The following is a 14,308-nucleotide window of genomic DNA, read 5'->3' on the forward strand; positions in this document are numbered from 1 at the left end:
GGCTGCAGCTAGGGCTGAAGGGACGCTGCAAAGAACCAAATGTAATGCTCTCACATCTTTAGCTGTACCAAAGTGTCACGGGCCATTCCTCCTGCTCTCGCGTCTTTAGCTGTACCGAAGTGCCACCTATTGTCTTACCACATCTGAAAGACTTTCTTCTCCCAGTACTTAGACCTATACTTTTTTTCTTACATTATTTATCAGTTACACTGACTTGCAAAAGTAAGACGAATGCAGTTTATTTGCTTTCTAACTTCTTTTTCAAACCTACTCTGCCTACTACGATGATTGTTAAAGCTGAAATCTATGCTCCTCCCCCAAAATAGGGTTGCTCTGAACCCTTAGTAAGACCATTCTTCGTCTGAAATCAGCTGGCAGAGGCAAGCAGTGAGCCTCAGGGAAATGACACGCTAAGAGCCATAATTGGCCTTTCCCATAGCCTCAATATGGATCACTTCTCGAACATAGCTGTGCCTCATTATTCCTCCACTTGTCATTGTGGTGACCAGTGAGTACCTCAAGATAAAGACATCATCGTGAGGACTTGACAGATTTTACACTGGACTTATTTATTACTTTTCTTTAGACATGACTGAATCAATTAAACAAGTGACCTTGACATCCCAAAGTTGTTCTCATTTCACACCTGCCTTACAATTTGCAAAATGTTCCACCAAGAGCAGCAAGACTCCTAACTCCTCTCATGCTAATATGCATCTCCTTCCAAGTCACTTTAACCAACATTTATTCTAAGATCATCAGTCTAAAGATTGTTAAATTCAGTGCCTGTTCTTCACCTCTTACCACATCGTTGTGACATTTTCTTCCCTACCACTGTTCCCTCTGCCAACATCTCTCCAATGCCATATTGGCAATTTAAAACTTCATTACTTATATTCCTCATACTGATAGACTCCGACTTTTCTCAAGAAGTTCAAAGTTAACTAAATGGGTACTTTGAAAATACCTCTGCAAGTTGTCTAGTTTGGGTGTGTGTATGCGCATAAAAGGCTGGGACAACACTGACTTAAATGAAAAAATTCATGAAATAAAAACTGATTTTCATTAATGTGCTTCTCTACTTACAAAAAAAATCTAAATATCAAAACATACTAATATTTTGTTACCAACAAAACAATTGTAAAAAATTAACTCCTCTTAGAAGGAAAGCAGCACCTGATCAACTTTCTCAGACAGTATCTATTTCCGTTTAGGGTAAATGAAGCATTGTCACCTCTTTTCCAGTTGTAGTGCTAATATAAAAAAGAAAAAAAGTGTGGAGATATCAGATTACACCCTAATCCTTTTCTATTTACACTAGTAACTCAATTGAAGTAAATAATATAAAAAATATATAAACTGTCCCATTACTTCCAACAACAGGAACATCTACATTTTATTAACTGCCACTGGAGAACAGGAGAACCACTGACCACGTAAAGCAACTAGAAAAGGGTGATTGAGGAAAATAGTTTCCAATAGTGAAGTTTATCTCCATCAAATACATGTACATGAAACTGGCAAGAGGCTGGTCCTATATATTAACTTGTGTAAAAGAATATTCACTACCATTTCACTTGGCATACCCAGTATGCTTGTCCATTCTGACAACACGTTACACTATTAATAATGTATACATGTACACATTAAAACCATCTACTTCAGTCTCTTGCAAAAGTAATTACAGTTTTTCTGGGAAATTATAAAATGGTGACCCAGTTCACATGCGCAATTAACTGCAACATTCAACACGTAGCAACTACGCTACTTACTTCCCTTCACAAAAATGCCACAATCAAAACCTCAGCTAATTACACTATAATAATGGAAAAATAAAAGATCAAGCATTTAAAATTCTAATAGAAGAGCAGTTTTTTTTTTTACTTTGTACACATTCTGGAGTCAGTGGATGAAAATGGCAATAAAGTCAATCTTTTAACAGATAATACGGCTTGCACAATTCCTTTAATTTAAGAGCACACTTTCAGCCACAGACTTTCCAAGACATCTTGCAGGAAAATCTGACAGTTACTGTAAGACCAATAAAGAAGTAGTGTATTGCAATTAGCTGCAGCATGTTGACAACTATTGAGAACTTGGACCATGTGTTTTTTTTTTTTTGTCTTGGGGGAGGGGGAGGAAAAATATATAAAACCAACCTTTCAACATTTGATTTCTATGAACAGCTTAGTATTTACCATTTGAAATGTACGATGAACTCCTTCCTATTTCAGCAAGTGAATAAAGAAAAATTTTATTTTTAAGATAAATGCAGTCTGAAAAACTCTTGACCACCTCATGAAAAATACGTCAAATGTAGCTACTATAATTGTTGTTCCTTGTCATATAGAAAAAAATATATAGAACAAACACATTAAAACCATACAAGAATATTCACAAGCCAAATCCAAGTCTTCACATCCTTGTACTTTCAGGTGCTGAAATTCATCTCTGTACATAACCAGGAAGTCCTTATGAACACAAGCTCCATCCAGCTTCTCAATCCAGGTATTCTCCAAAGAAATGACAACACTGATGTTTATGAAAAATCCAGAAGCCAATTTCTTTGTAATAATGCAGTCTTGGGGTGAAAACTACACAAGATTTTGAGTGTACTATTCAGGAAGTACGCACCTTACGTCAATGAATTTGTAATCCAATACAATGAGACCAAATTCATAAACACCACAATTAGAAAAACAGGTAATAATATTTATAAAATATTAAAAGATACTTTCTATAGAAAAGTCTTGATACCTATTTTCCACTTTCAAGTGTTTCACATTCAAAACAAAAAACACTTTATAACTCTTCCTCCATATCTCCTTCCTCTCCTACATCACCAGCTAAGAGTTCCTTCTCTAGCTCATCATCGATCTCCTCATCATCAGGTCCATCCTGAGCTGGATTTTCTTCTTCCATGTCTTTACCAATCACATCTTCAACATTGTCAGAACTATTGCCTTCTTTGGTCTCACACTCTACTGAGGTACCTTCTTCAACTACATCATTCTTTTTCTCCTCATCTTCATTCTTTGATAAATTTTCATTATCTTTTTCTCCTTCTCCCTCTTCTCCTTGTTCTTGGTCTTGATCTTGATCTTGATCCTGATCCTGATCTTGATCCTGATCTTGGTCTTGTCCCTGTTCCTGTTCTTGTTGTTCTTCTTCTTGTTCTTGTTCTTGTTCTTGCTCTTGTTCTTGTTCCTTCTGTTCAGTACTTGGCTCTTCAATGTGTTCCTCTTCTTTAGAGAGCTCCTCCTCCTCAATGCCATCACCATGTGTTCCTTCACCCTCCTCTTGTTCTTTATCTTCCTTTGAGTGCTCTGGACTTTTCATAGGACTTTCTGATTCATCATTAGAGTCATTGCTTTGTTGCTTAGGTGAGCACTCCTCATCATTATGCTTCTCCTCTTCTGCATCATCAATATTTTTATATTTTTCATCATCAATATTTTTGTCTGTTTCTATCATTTCCAAACTTGAGTCCAGCTGTGAGGTTTCCATTGGAGTTTCTCGTCCTGGATTTCGTATGCTGAATGATCCATCGCTGATTCTTCTGCCTTTGCGAGGGGACTTATTTCTCCTCTTCTTAGTCCCTCGTGGATGATAGTCAAGATCATCCTTATCATCTGGGTCAATTTCTTCGTCAAATATTTCTTGCTCAGGTATATCGTCTATTTCTCCAATCTGGCATTCTAAATACTTTGTCATATCTTCTTCCTCTTCATCAGAGTCAAGATGGCTATCATCTTCCATGTCTGAATAACCATCCATTGGACCACGAGGGCCAAGACCAGATGCATTTCTTCGGCAAGTTATAGAAATATTATAGTTCTTCAATCGCTTCAATGTGTCCTGCACAGATGCTTCCGCACCATATTCTTCATGTTCTTTGTGATAATACTGCATTGGTCGTGCATTTGGTCTTTTGGCTTGAGGTTGATTCATCATGGGTCTGTTGGGGCGTTTAGCCCCTCGATTTACCTGTACAGTTGTGCCCATCAATTGGAACTGCTGCGGTAATGTTACTGTCGGTGGTGGTTTAGGCATGTCTGGTGGATCTAATATCACACAGTCATCATCATCATCCTCATACCTTGGAATAGTTTTCCGAATATTCTGAGGGCGTATGTTTGGAGGTCGTGTATTCATGGGCCAAGTATTTGTAGGAGGAACATTTCTGATGTAAGGCATTCTCTGCATGTCTACATTCCGTGCATTTCTGTAGCCTCCTTTAGCAGTCATAGCAGCAAGCTTTTCTCTGGACTGTAAATTATTGGGTGTCACTTCTACGCCCTGACGCCTCAATATAGCGTGAGCTTGTTCCCGTGAATACACACTGATAGTGAAATCTTCACATCGCAGACCCATGGATTTCAAGGTCTCCTTTACATCAGAGCGAGTGGCTGTTTTACCTTCTGGCCCTACCATGTTAGGTGGAACTTTGGGAATGGGAACCTTTTGAGCATCAGTTGTGTCTTTCCTTGCAGCTGCAGGAGCATTTGGAGCTGGTCCTCCTCCTCCTCCTCCTCCTCCTGTACTTGCAGCTCCACCACCACCACCACCACCACCACCACTCCCAGCTCCTGCTCCAGCCCCTGCTCCAACCCCACCATTGCCACTGCTACCTCCAGACGCAGCATTACCAGTAGATGCAGTACCCTCTTTTTCTTTTTGACCTTGTGAACACGCCTGCGAAGGTGTTGGCCTTTTGTAACGGGCAAAGGATGCCAGCCTTTTCCTACTGAGTGCTGATGCCGAGTTTTCATCTTCATCATCTGGCAGTCCTGGTAAATATGGGTATGTTGACATGTCTAGCAATATAGTTGGATACCTTATGTAACCTGAAAAGAAAAGAAAAGCTCTGCTCTAAGAAATGTATAAAATGCTAAAACAAATTGCTCCAGCTGCTGAGTATTAAGATTCATTAGTTTTACCACAAGATAAAGGCATAAACCAATTTCCCACCAGCAAGATATAACACAAAAAATGCAGCAGTAAGTATGAACCCCACCTCCAGCATCTCTCAATTACTAAATGACATGAAAGCAAGAAATCACTGGTTATTTGGTTAACTTCTAGGTTATGTACAACCTACAAGTGGACCAAATAGCCAAGATCAAAATATCTCACTCATGCTAAATAACTTCCTAAATTTGACCAGTCTGTCCTATGAATGCAAGCAAAACTACCAGGAAACAGGAAAATACACAAATATGACTGAAATAAAAAATCCCTTGGTTCAAGGTCAAAATGTCTTGACTTTGTGTTAAAAGTAGAGCACTGTCTATCCAAGGACCTTGTTGTGGTGCAGCCTTGAAATCTACATTGACTCAATGGTCTAGCTAAACTAACATTTTCAATAATAACGATGACATCTACCTCTGTAATAAAAAATTGACTTTGACATGACTTAGCTTTTTTACAATAAAAAAACATCTTAACGCACAAAACTGGGTTAAATTTGTTTCATTAGTTTTCAATTACAAGTATATTTCATACAGGCTGCTATGCAACTTCTCAAAGTTCAATTTCACAACTCTTACATATGAGAATTAAATACTTGAAACTCTTACTTAAGAGTATTAAATACTTGAAGGGAAGTGCTTATTGTAATGTCTATAGCAAAATTGCAGTTTACACCAGCATTTGAAACCTAAAACAAACACAGAGTAGTTTTACAGTTCACAGGTTCCAATACAAAGATTAACTTCAATGTTAGGACGCACTGAAGTTAGGACGCACATATACAACTTAGGACACTTGACCTGGAACATGTAAGATTGCTTACATACTCAATTTTTCACAAAAACCAAAATTCTATTATATTTTACATACCTGGAGAAGGTGTGAGATACAAAAACGGAGTGGAGCAGGCCACAAATGGGTGGCAAGCTGCTTCAAATGGTGTGAAACGGCGGTCTGCAAACAACACAAGAAATTACTGCCAAGGAAATGTAAAAATTACAGAAGGATCAATTAAATTTCTGGAAAAAGAAAATTATTTTGTCTATGGTTTACATTTCATAATGACTGAATGGCTTCTATGATTTATGGGACTTTAATTTTAATTAAAAAAAAACCAGACAGTTTTGCAGAATGTGGTACAAAAAAAAAACGCCTGATCGAGGGCTGGAAGTCAAAGAAAGGGTACCAAAGGTGACCTGACAAAATCTGGTGATTATAGGCCCATTGCACTATGTCAGTCGTAACAAAAATATTTTGTCCATCCTCTCTCACTACTGTATTACTACTTCTTGCAACTGAGGGGTTTTCTCCCAGTTTACCTTTAGATCCTTGCAGTTTATCTCCTTTGTTTTCAGGATCTCTGTACCATGCTATCCAATTTTAGAAAAGGAAGGTGTACAGATCAAACATGTGTCTCAAGACATTGTGCAGCAGTGTATGGTGTTTATAATAATTCCTTCTGGCAGATTTTGCTGACAATGAGATGGCATGTAATAACATCCACTGACAGGTTATGGAAGGTCTTGTTGTGGAAGTCTATGCTTAGTTTGTATGAATTAATTTTTTCTTTTTTCTATCATGTTTATTGTACAAGTATGTGTTTTTTATTGTGACTATCTAATATAAGTTTTCATTTTTGTTTTTTCTTTTTTACTTGCAGTTTGCTTGAGAGTGGTAGGGTAGAGTGGACTCCCCTTCACCTGGATGCCCATAGTTGAATGCTTGTCCTGCTTTGCAGCAAGTATTATCTATAAATTGTTGTTATGTGGTCATTACTTGGAAAAGGGGACACATGATGAAAACTGGTGTTTTATCAAACATTTCTTTTGGAGATATGGAAAACTCAGTATTATACACTGTGTCTTTAAATCAGCTGTGGGACCCCAGAGTCTGACTTATTCTAGATCGGGTAGGAATCGATAATACAAAGCATTTTCAAGTGAAGACTGTAGATATATTCCAAGGAAATTAAAAACATTGTGAGATGAATCAGTGTGAATCAGGTTGACAGTGAAGTTGTTTACTAAGTCAATGCTGGAAAATTACAAGTAGACTCGATAAAGATTTATATTTCAAATATGCATATTAAGGTTAATAATTTGCACCTGACTATTAATCAAATATCTTTTGTATATACACTAGCTGGTTGATACCATATGCAGTTGAAGTATTTTGCTGCTTTTATTTTTTTTTTTGTAGTATTAAGATTGAATACAGATTAAGTTTTGATGAGCTATAGTAGTAAGATAGGCTAAATTAGGTATAGGTTGAGTTAGGTAGAGTTAAAGTTGAAGGTATTAGACCACTGTAATATTAAGGTAATAAATTAGGTTAAGGAAAGTCCGAGTTTTATTTACAGTAGTAACCCCTAAATTTGTTCCCATCATCCTGCTCCAGTTGTGTAAGAAAAGCAAAGCCCCAACATAATTTTTGGCACCCAGCATAGGGCCTTTGATAGTAAAGAAGGAGTGGAGTACATAATTGGAGATGACAGAGGGAGCAGGTTTGGAAGGTGTTGGGTCAGGTGAAGGGGAGCAAGGTTGGAATGAGACATGGGATAGACTGACATGCATGATAATCAACATACTGTACAGGATAAGTTAGAGGAAGCCCAGGCAAGGGAAAGTAAATTGGTTGCAAGAATGGAGGCGATGGATCAGAAAGCCCAAGTAAGGGAAAGAAAATTGGTTGCAAGGATAGAGGCGATGGATGAGAAAGCCCAAGTAAGGGAAAGAAAATTGGTTGCAAGGATAGAGGCGATGGATGAGAAAGCTCAAGTAAGGGAAAGAAAATTGGTTGCAAGGATAGAGGCGATGGATGAGAAAATGTGTGAGATAGCAAAAAAAAAATGGCTAACAGTGGGCCCGGTGTTGTGAGAGGAAGTGAAGACGCTGAGGCAAAAGGTGCAAAGGAGAAAACCCCTAAGAAAGGGAAGGAGTTGTTAAATAAGAGTAAGGGGGGAATCACCACTGATGAGGGCAGTACGAGTGAGGTGTATGAAAGAGACAGGGAAGAAAATAGTAGGAAAAAGGAGGGAAGGAAGAAGACAACACAAAAGGGGAGAGGTGTGAGGAAAGAAAGTAAAGTTCTCGGATTCTGAGAGGAGGAGGAGGAGTAGTAGTAGTAGTAGTAGTAGTAGTAGTAGTAGTAGTAGTAGTAGAATGAAAGTGTGTGGATGAAGCAGCTGGGAAAGTTCTTGGTTGGGCCACTGAAGATGTGCTGTAGAAGTATATACATACTTCTACAGCACGCCTGGGTATGAGTCAGTGAAAGCAAGAGTGATTGGGCAGGTGAAAAGAATGAAAGGGAATGTGGTCTACAAAAAAGGATGATAGGTTTGAGGAGGCAAAAATGAAGGCTGGGGAGGAAGTGGGCTTGTATGCCCATAGGTTAGAAGCTTTAGCCAGAAGGAAGTATGGTGAGGAAGGAATTGAGGAAAACAAACACCTCATGCAGAAGTTATTGGCCACCATCCCCAAGAAGATTAGGGTAGTTTTGAGTGAGAAGAAAAAAGATCAGAAGTGGTTCTTGGGAAAGACCTTAAATTTGGAGGATGGTTTAGAGATCCTAGAAGACCTGAGAGCAGATGGGGATACACCAAAGGAGATGTACGTTGGGTCCGAGGTGGTAAATGGAAGAATGGTGAGTAAGGAGCTAAGTGTGATAAAAGCCTTGTTGGAGGAGTGTAAGAGAGACCAAATGGAAAGAGGAATATAGAACGTGCAAGTGAATGTGAGGAATAATAGGAAAAGGAGCTTGAGCAGATGCCAAGAGGTTTAGGAGTGCAAGTGTGAGTAGAACGAATGGGAATATGAGGGGAAGCCAGATGGGAGTGAGTAGTAGTAGTAAGGAATGTCTCCGGTGCAGAAGGACCAGGCATGTGAAAGTGGATTGTAGATGGGCCAATGGCGAGTGTTTTGGCTGTGGAAAGAGTTTAAGTGTTTTGGCTGCAGATAGGTAGGACATCGAGTGAGAGACTGCCTGAGTGGAAGGAGGCTAGGAGTAAATGGAAGTCATTGTGGAAATTGTGGAATGAGTGGCCATTTTGCCAGGACATGTAAGAGTCCTTGGAGTAAGTGTGAAGGATGTGGAATGGAGAGTCACATGAGGGAAGTCTACCACACCAAACCCGAGCCCCAAGGAAACTAAGTGTGAAAGGAGTTTACTATGATGAGCCATCTGGTATAGAAGGGATAGATTTCTTGAGGAGGAATAGATTGGTATTGGACGTTGGGAAAGGAGTTCTGTTGAAAGATGGGCTTGTATTAGAGAAAATTCAAAGTGAGGCGGTAAATATGGCCAGGCTTGTGGGAATGATTGATAAGAGTCTGAGTGAGGAGGAGGATATGGTGGAGTTGGACAAGAGTGAGAATGAATTGCTAACAACGGAGGATGTTGAGGAGTTGCAGTGGAAGTGTTTGATAGTGAGTGAGTTGAAAAGGTGTATTAGATAGGGAGTACCTGGAAAAAGATGGCCTTTGTTGTTGAGTACATGGATATGGTTTGCTCAGAGATTTGTGTTGTGTGAAGGAGTGGTGTATTTTTCAAGAGAGAGGATGGGACAGTTGATGTACGTCCCAGTGTTCTCAATGAGTGGAGCAATAGGGATGTACATGTTAGCCCATGAAAAGTATGGACATATGGGGAAGTTTAAGCTGATCAGGTGTATGAAAAAGTGGATGTTTTCCCCATATTTGAGGAAGATTTGCACAAATGTGGCAGTTATGCTTGAAGAATGTCAGAAGGGAAAGTATCAGAGAGTGTATGCTACCACACCTGTCTTGAATTTGAGTATGAAAGAGCCATTTGAGTTAGTGGCAAATGATCGTGTAGCTTTGCCGGTAACTACGAAAGGAAACGTAGGAGTGGTTGTTATGATGGATCATAAGAGTAAGTTTTTAAGTTGTGCAGCGGTGAAGAATAAAACTAGCGAGAGAGTTGCAAGAGTGGGGTATCAAGCATGTAGTAACAACTCCATACATGTCGAGTGAGAATGGGCTGGTGGAATGAACCATAAGGACTCTGAGTAAGATGTTACAAATGTTGACTGATAGAGAGGATGAATGGGATTTGTTGTTAGGAAGAGTGGTAGCGATGTATAATGGGTCAGTACATAAAAGCACTGGCATACCTCCAAGTGAGTATGTAATGAATTATGAGAGGTATGTGAGAGCGAGGTTGGCTTTGAATGACGACGAGCGGGATGTGTGGAGACAGGCAAATGAAAGGTTTGTGAGTTTCAGAGTAGGTGATAAGGTGTTGAAGGAAGTGGTTGAGAAAGGAAGATTGACAGTGAATACGATGCATGAGAAATAAGAAGGTCCATATGTGGTGAAAACAGTTTAGTCCAATGGATTGAGTTATGTGCTAGAAGACAGAAATGAAGAAGGAAATGTGAAGGTAATAAGGGCACACTATAATCAGTTGAGAAGATGGAGAGAATCACCAAAATACATAGTGAAGCATCCCATTAGGAAGTCATTAAGGGAGGAAATGGAAAAGGAAAGTGAAGAAATAGAAGAAGATATAAATTGGGGAGATAAACAGCTAGTGTTGGTAGAACATAAGACAAAGCTAAAAGGAGTAGAGAGAGCAAGGGTACATTTACTGGGTTGTTTGCAAAGAGTACACGAGATGGGTTTTTTGATTTTGAGGGGTTTAAGAAGCCAGTAGGCGTGAGAAGTGAAAATACCCTTGTGATGTTGTTGGGTAGTAGTGAGAATGAGGGTGTAATTGATTTTGAATGATTTGAGTGGGATGTGGAAGGAGTGAACTTGGTGAGTACAAGGAATGTGGATGAGGATACGCAAGAGTTGGGTGAACTGGAAGCAACGCCAAGTCATGAGGAAGATGGTACGTACAGTGTGTGTTTCCTTTGAGTGAAAGTGCTGAAAGAGTGAGTGTGAGTGATAAAGAGTTAGTAGTGCTGGAGAGTGTAAGTGCAGGAGTTTTGGGTAGCTTGAGGCAGAACGTGGAAGAGATAAATGAGAGTATGGAAGAGATGATAGCAGCCATGTCAGGTGTTAGTGAAGTGGGAGCCGACGTAAGTCTCCAGTTTGAAGAGTCTGGCGTAAGTAGTTTGGAACCAAGGCTAAGTGAGTCTAGTATGGTTGGAGTAGAAGTGAGTGAAGAAGAGTTGGTGAATGAGAGGCCATGGACCTGAAGTCAGGGTCCAGTTCCGGAGTATGAATCGGCAGTGGGAAAGGGATTTTTGGAAAAAAAAAAAAAAAAAAAGGAAATAAGATTTCCTTTATTTTAGCAAGGGTAAAAAAAAAAAAAAAAAAAGAGGAAATAAGATTTCCCTTATTTTAGCAAGGGGGTGTGTGGTAGTCTAAGCTTAGTTTGTATGAATTAATTTTTTCTTTTTTCTATTATATTTATTGTACAGTATATGTTTTCATTGTGAATATTTGATGTGAGTTTTCATTTTTGTTTTTTCTTTTTTACTTGCAGTCTGCTTGAGAGTGGTAGGGTAGAGTGGACTCCCCTTCACCTGGATGTCCACAGATGAATGCTTGCCCTGCTTTGCAGCAAGTATTATCTATAAATTGTTATGTGGTCATTAACCCTTAAACGCCGAGCCTCTATTTACAAAAGTGTCTGTCGTATGCCAGCGGCGTTCGGGAGTTAGTGCCGAAGCGGAAAAAAAGTTTTTTTAAAAAATCACAGCACGCTTAGTTTTCAAGATTAAGAGTTCATTATTGGCTCCTTTTTTTGTCATTGCCTGAAGTTTAGTATGCAACCATCAGAAATGAAAAAAAATTAGTACGCAACCATCAGAAATGAAAAAAAATATCATTATCATATATAAATATTGGAATATATGACAGCACAAAAAAAATTTCACATATAATTTTATACAAATCGCACTGTGAGCAAAACGGTTAAAGCTAATGAGTTATTTTTTTTTCGTTGTATTTTACACTAAATTGTGATGATTTTGGTATATAACAAATTGTAAAACGATCAAAGCAACACGGAGAAAATATTATCAAAAATGATGCATGAATTCGTAACGCGCAGACATAAAAAGTTTTTTTTCTAAAATTCACCATAAATCGAAATATTGTGCTAGAGACTTCCCGTTTGTTGTAAAATGAAGGTAATTGATTGAATATTACTAGACTGTAAGTGTTTTAGCTTACAATTGCAGTTTTCGACCATTTCGGTTGAGTTAAAGTTGACCGAAGGTTGAATTTTTTCTATTTATCATGATTTATATGAAAATATTTCAAAACTGATAAAAATTTCAAAACTGATAAAAGCTACAACCATGAGTTATTTTTTGTTGTATTCTGCATGATATTGCGCACATTTTCATGTATAACACTTTATGTAAGGCCTAATACAAAACGTTGGGAAAATTACAACAAGGTGACCAAAGAAATTCTGAAATTTTCAGCCGAGTTACCGTGCGCGGAGGTAAGGAAAAAGTTTTTTTTTAAAAATTCATCATAAATCGAAATATTGTGTTAGAGACTTCCAATTTGTTGCAAAATGAAGATAAATGCTTGAATGTTACTAGAATGTAAGAGTTTTAGCTTACAATTGCGTTTTCAATTATTTCGGTCGAGTCAAAGTTGACCGAAGGTTGAAATTTTGGCACTTATCGTGATTTATATGAAGATATTTCAAAACTGATAAAAGCTACAACCATGAGTTATTTTTAGTTGTATTCTACATGAAATTGCACACATTTTCATATATAAAACTTTATGTAACGGCTAATATAAACGTGCAAATATTACGAAAAAGTGGCGAAAAAGAATTTCTGAGATGTTCGGCCGAGTTAGTTTTAGCGTGGATGTAAGGAAATAGTTTTTTCAAAAATTCACCATAAATCAAAATATTGTGCTAGAGACTTCCAATTTGTTGCAAAATGAAGGTAAATGATTGAATATTACTAGAATGTAGAGTTTTAGCTTACAATTGCGTTTTTGACCATTTTGGTCGAGTCAAAGTTGACCGAAGGTTGAAATTTTAGCACTTTTTTACCGTGATTTATATGAAAATATTTCAAAACTGATAAAAGCTACAACCATGGGTTGTTTTTGTTGTATTTTACATGAAATTGCCCACATTTTCATATATAAAACTTTATGTAACGTCTAATATAAAAGGGTGCAAACATTACGACAAAGTCTAAAAAAGAATTTCTGAGATTTTCGGCCAAATAAAGTTAGGGGTGGATGCATTACGTAAGGAAAAAAGTTTTTTCTTTTAAATTCACCATAAATCGAAATATTGTGCTAGAGATTTCCAATTTGTTGCAAAATGAAGGTATGATTGAATATTACTAGAATGTAAGAATCTTAGCTTACAATTGAGTTTCTCGACCATTTTGAGGTAAGTCCAAAGTTGACAAAGGTTTTAAATTTTGGCACTTATCATGATTTATATGAAAATATTTCAAAACTGATAAAAGCTACAACCATGGGTTATTTTTTGTTGTATTTTATATGAAATTGCACACATTTTCATATATAAAACTTTATGTAACGGCTAATATAAAATGGTGCAAACATTACAACAAAGTGATGAAAGAATTTCTGAGATTTTTGTCCGAGTTATACAGCAGGCAAAGGAAAAAGTTTTTTCAAAAATTCACCATAAATCGAAATATTGTGCTAGAGACTTTCAATTTGTTGCAAAATGAAGGTAAATGATTGAATAGTACTGGAATGTAAGAGTTTTAAGTTTACAATTGTGTTTTTCTTGACCATTTTGATCGAAGTCAAATTGACGAAGGTTGAAATTTTGGCACTTATCGTGATTTATATGAAAATATTTCAAAACTTATAAAAGCTACAACCATGAAATTGCACACATTTTCATATATAAAACTTTTATAAAAATGACTAATATAAACGGTGCAAAAATTATGACAAAGTGATGAAAGAATTTCTGAGATGCGTTGCTGATGCTCTGTAGTGCGAGAAGAAAGAAATTGCGCATGTATTGACTGGTCCAAGCAGCTTGTAAACAAAACAAGACCATGAAGAATGAACTCCCAGCATCCCTCAAGGTGCATGATTTAAAATCTTTCGAAAACTAGGCCTATAACTATTTTTCCACGAATATTTAAAAAAACTTTTTGTAGTTATACCATGCGTCTGCTCGGCACCGACAGACAATTTTAGTCGACGTCCCGTCATCAGTCGGCGTTTAGGGTTAATTGGAAAAGGGGGCACATGATGAAAACTGGTGTTTTATTGAACATTTCTTTTGGAAAACTCAGTATTATAAATTGTGTCTTTAAATCAGTTATGAGACCCTACAGTCTGACTAATTCTAGTTCCAGTAGGAATCAATAATACACAACATTTTCAAGTGAAAA

The 14,308-nt window shown here is 37.6% G+C and overlaps 1 protein-coding gene across 1 annotated transcript in view; it reads right to left on the reverse strand.

Annotated features, from left to right (window-relative positions):
• Nucleotides 1–1,472: 1,472 nt before the first annotated feature.
• Nucleotides 1,473–14,308, reverse strand: part of LOC136847050 (uncharacterized) — a 194,365-nt gene continuing 181,529 nt past the window's right edge. Inside the window, exons 9-10 of the mRNA XM_067118291.1 lie at nt 5,842–5,925; nt 1,473–4,847 (exon numbers count right to left, since the gene is read on the reverse strand). Coding sequence (XP_066974392.1) covers nt 2,803–4,847; nt 5,842–5,925 — 2,129 coding nt within the window. The 3' untranslated portion in view covers nt 1,473–2,802. The remainder of the gene's footprint in view (nt 4,848–5,841; nt 5,926–14,308) is intronic.

Source organism: Macrobrachium rosenbergii, chromosome 16 (genome assembly GCF_040412425.1).
Source record: "Macrobrachium rosenbergii isolate ZJJX-2024 chromosome 16, ASM4041242v1, whole genome shotgun sequence".
Classification (NCBI taxonomy): domain Eukaryota; kingdom Metazoa; phylum Arthropoda; class Malacostraca; order Decapoda; family Palaemonidae; genus Macrobrachium; species Macrobrachium rosenbergii.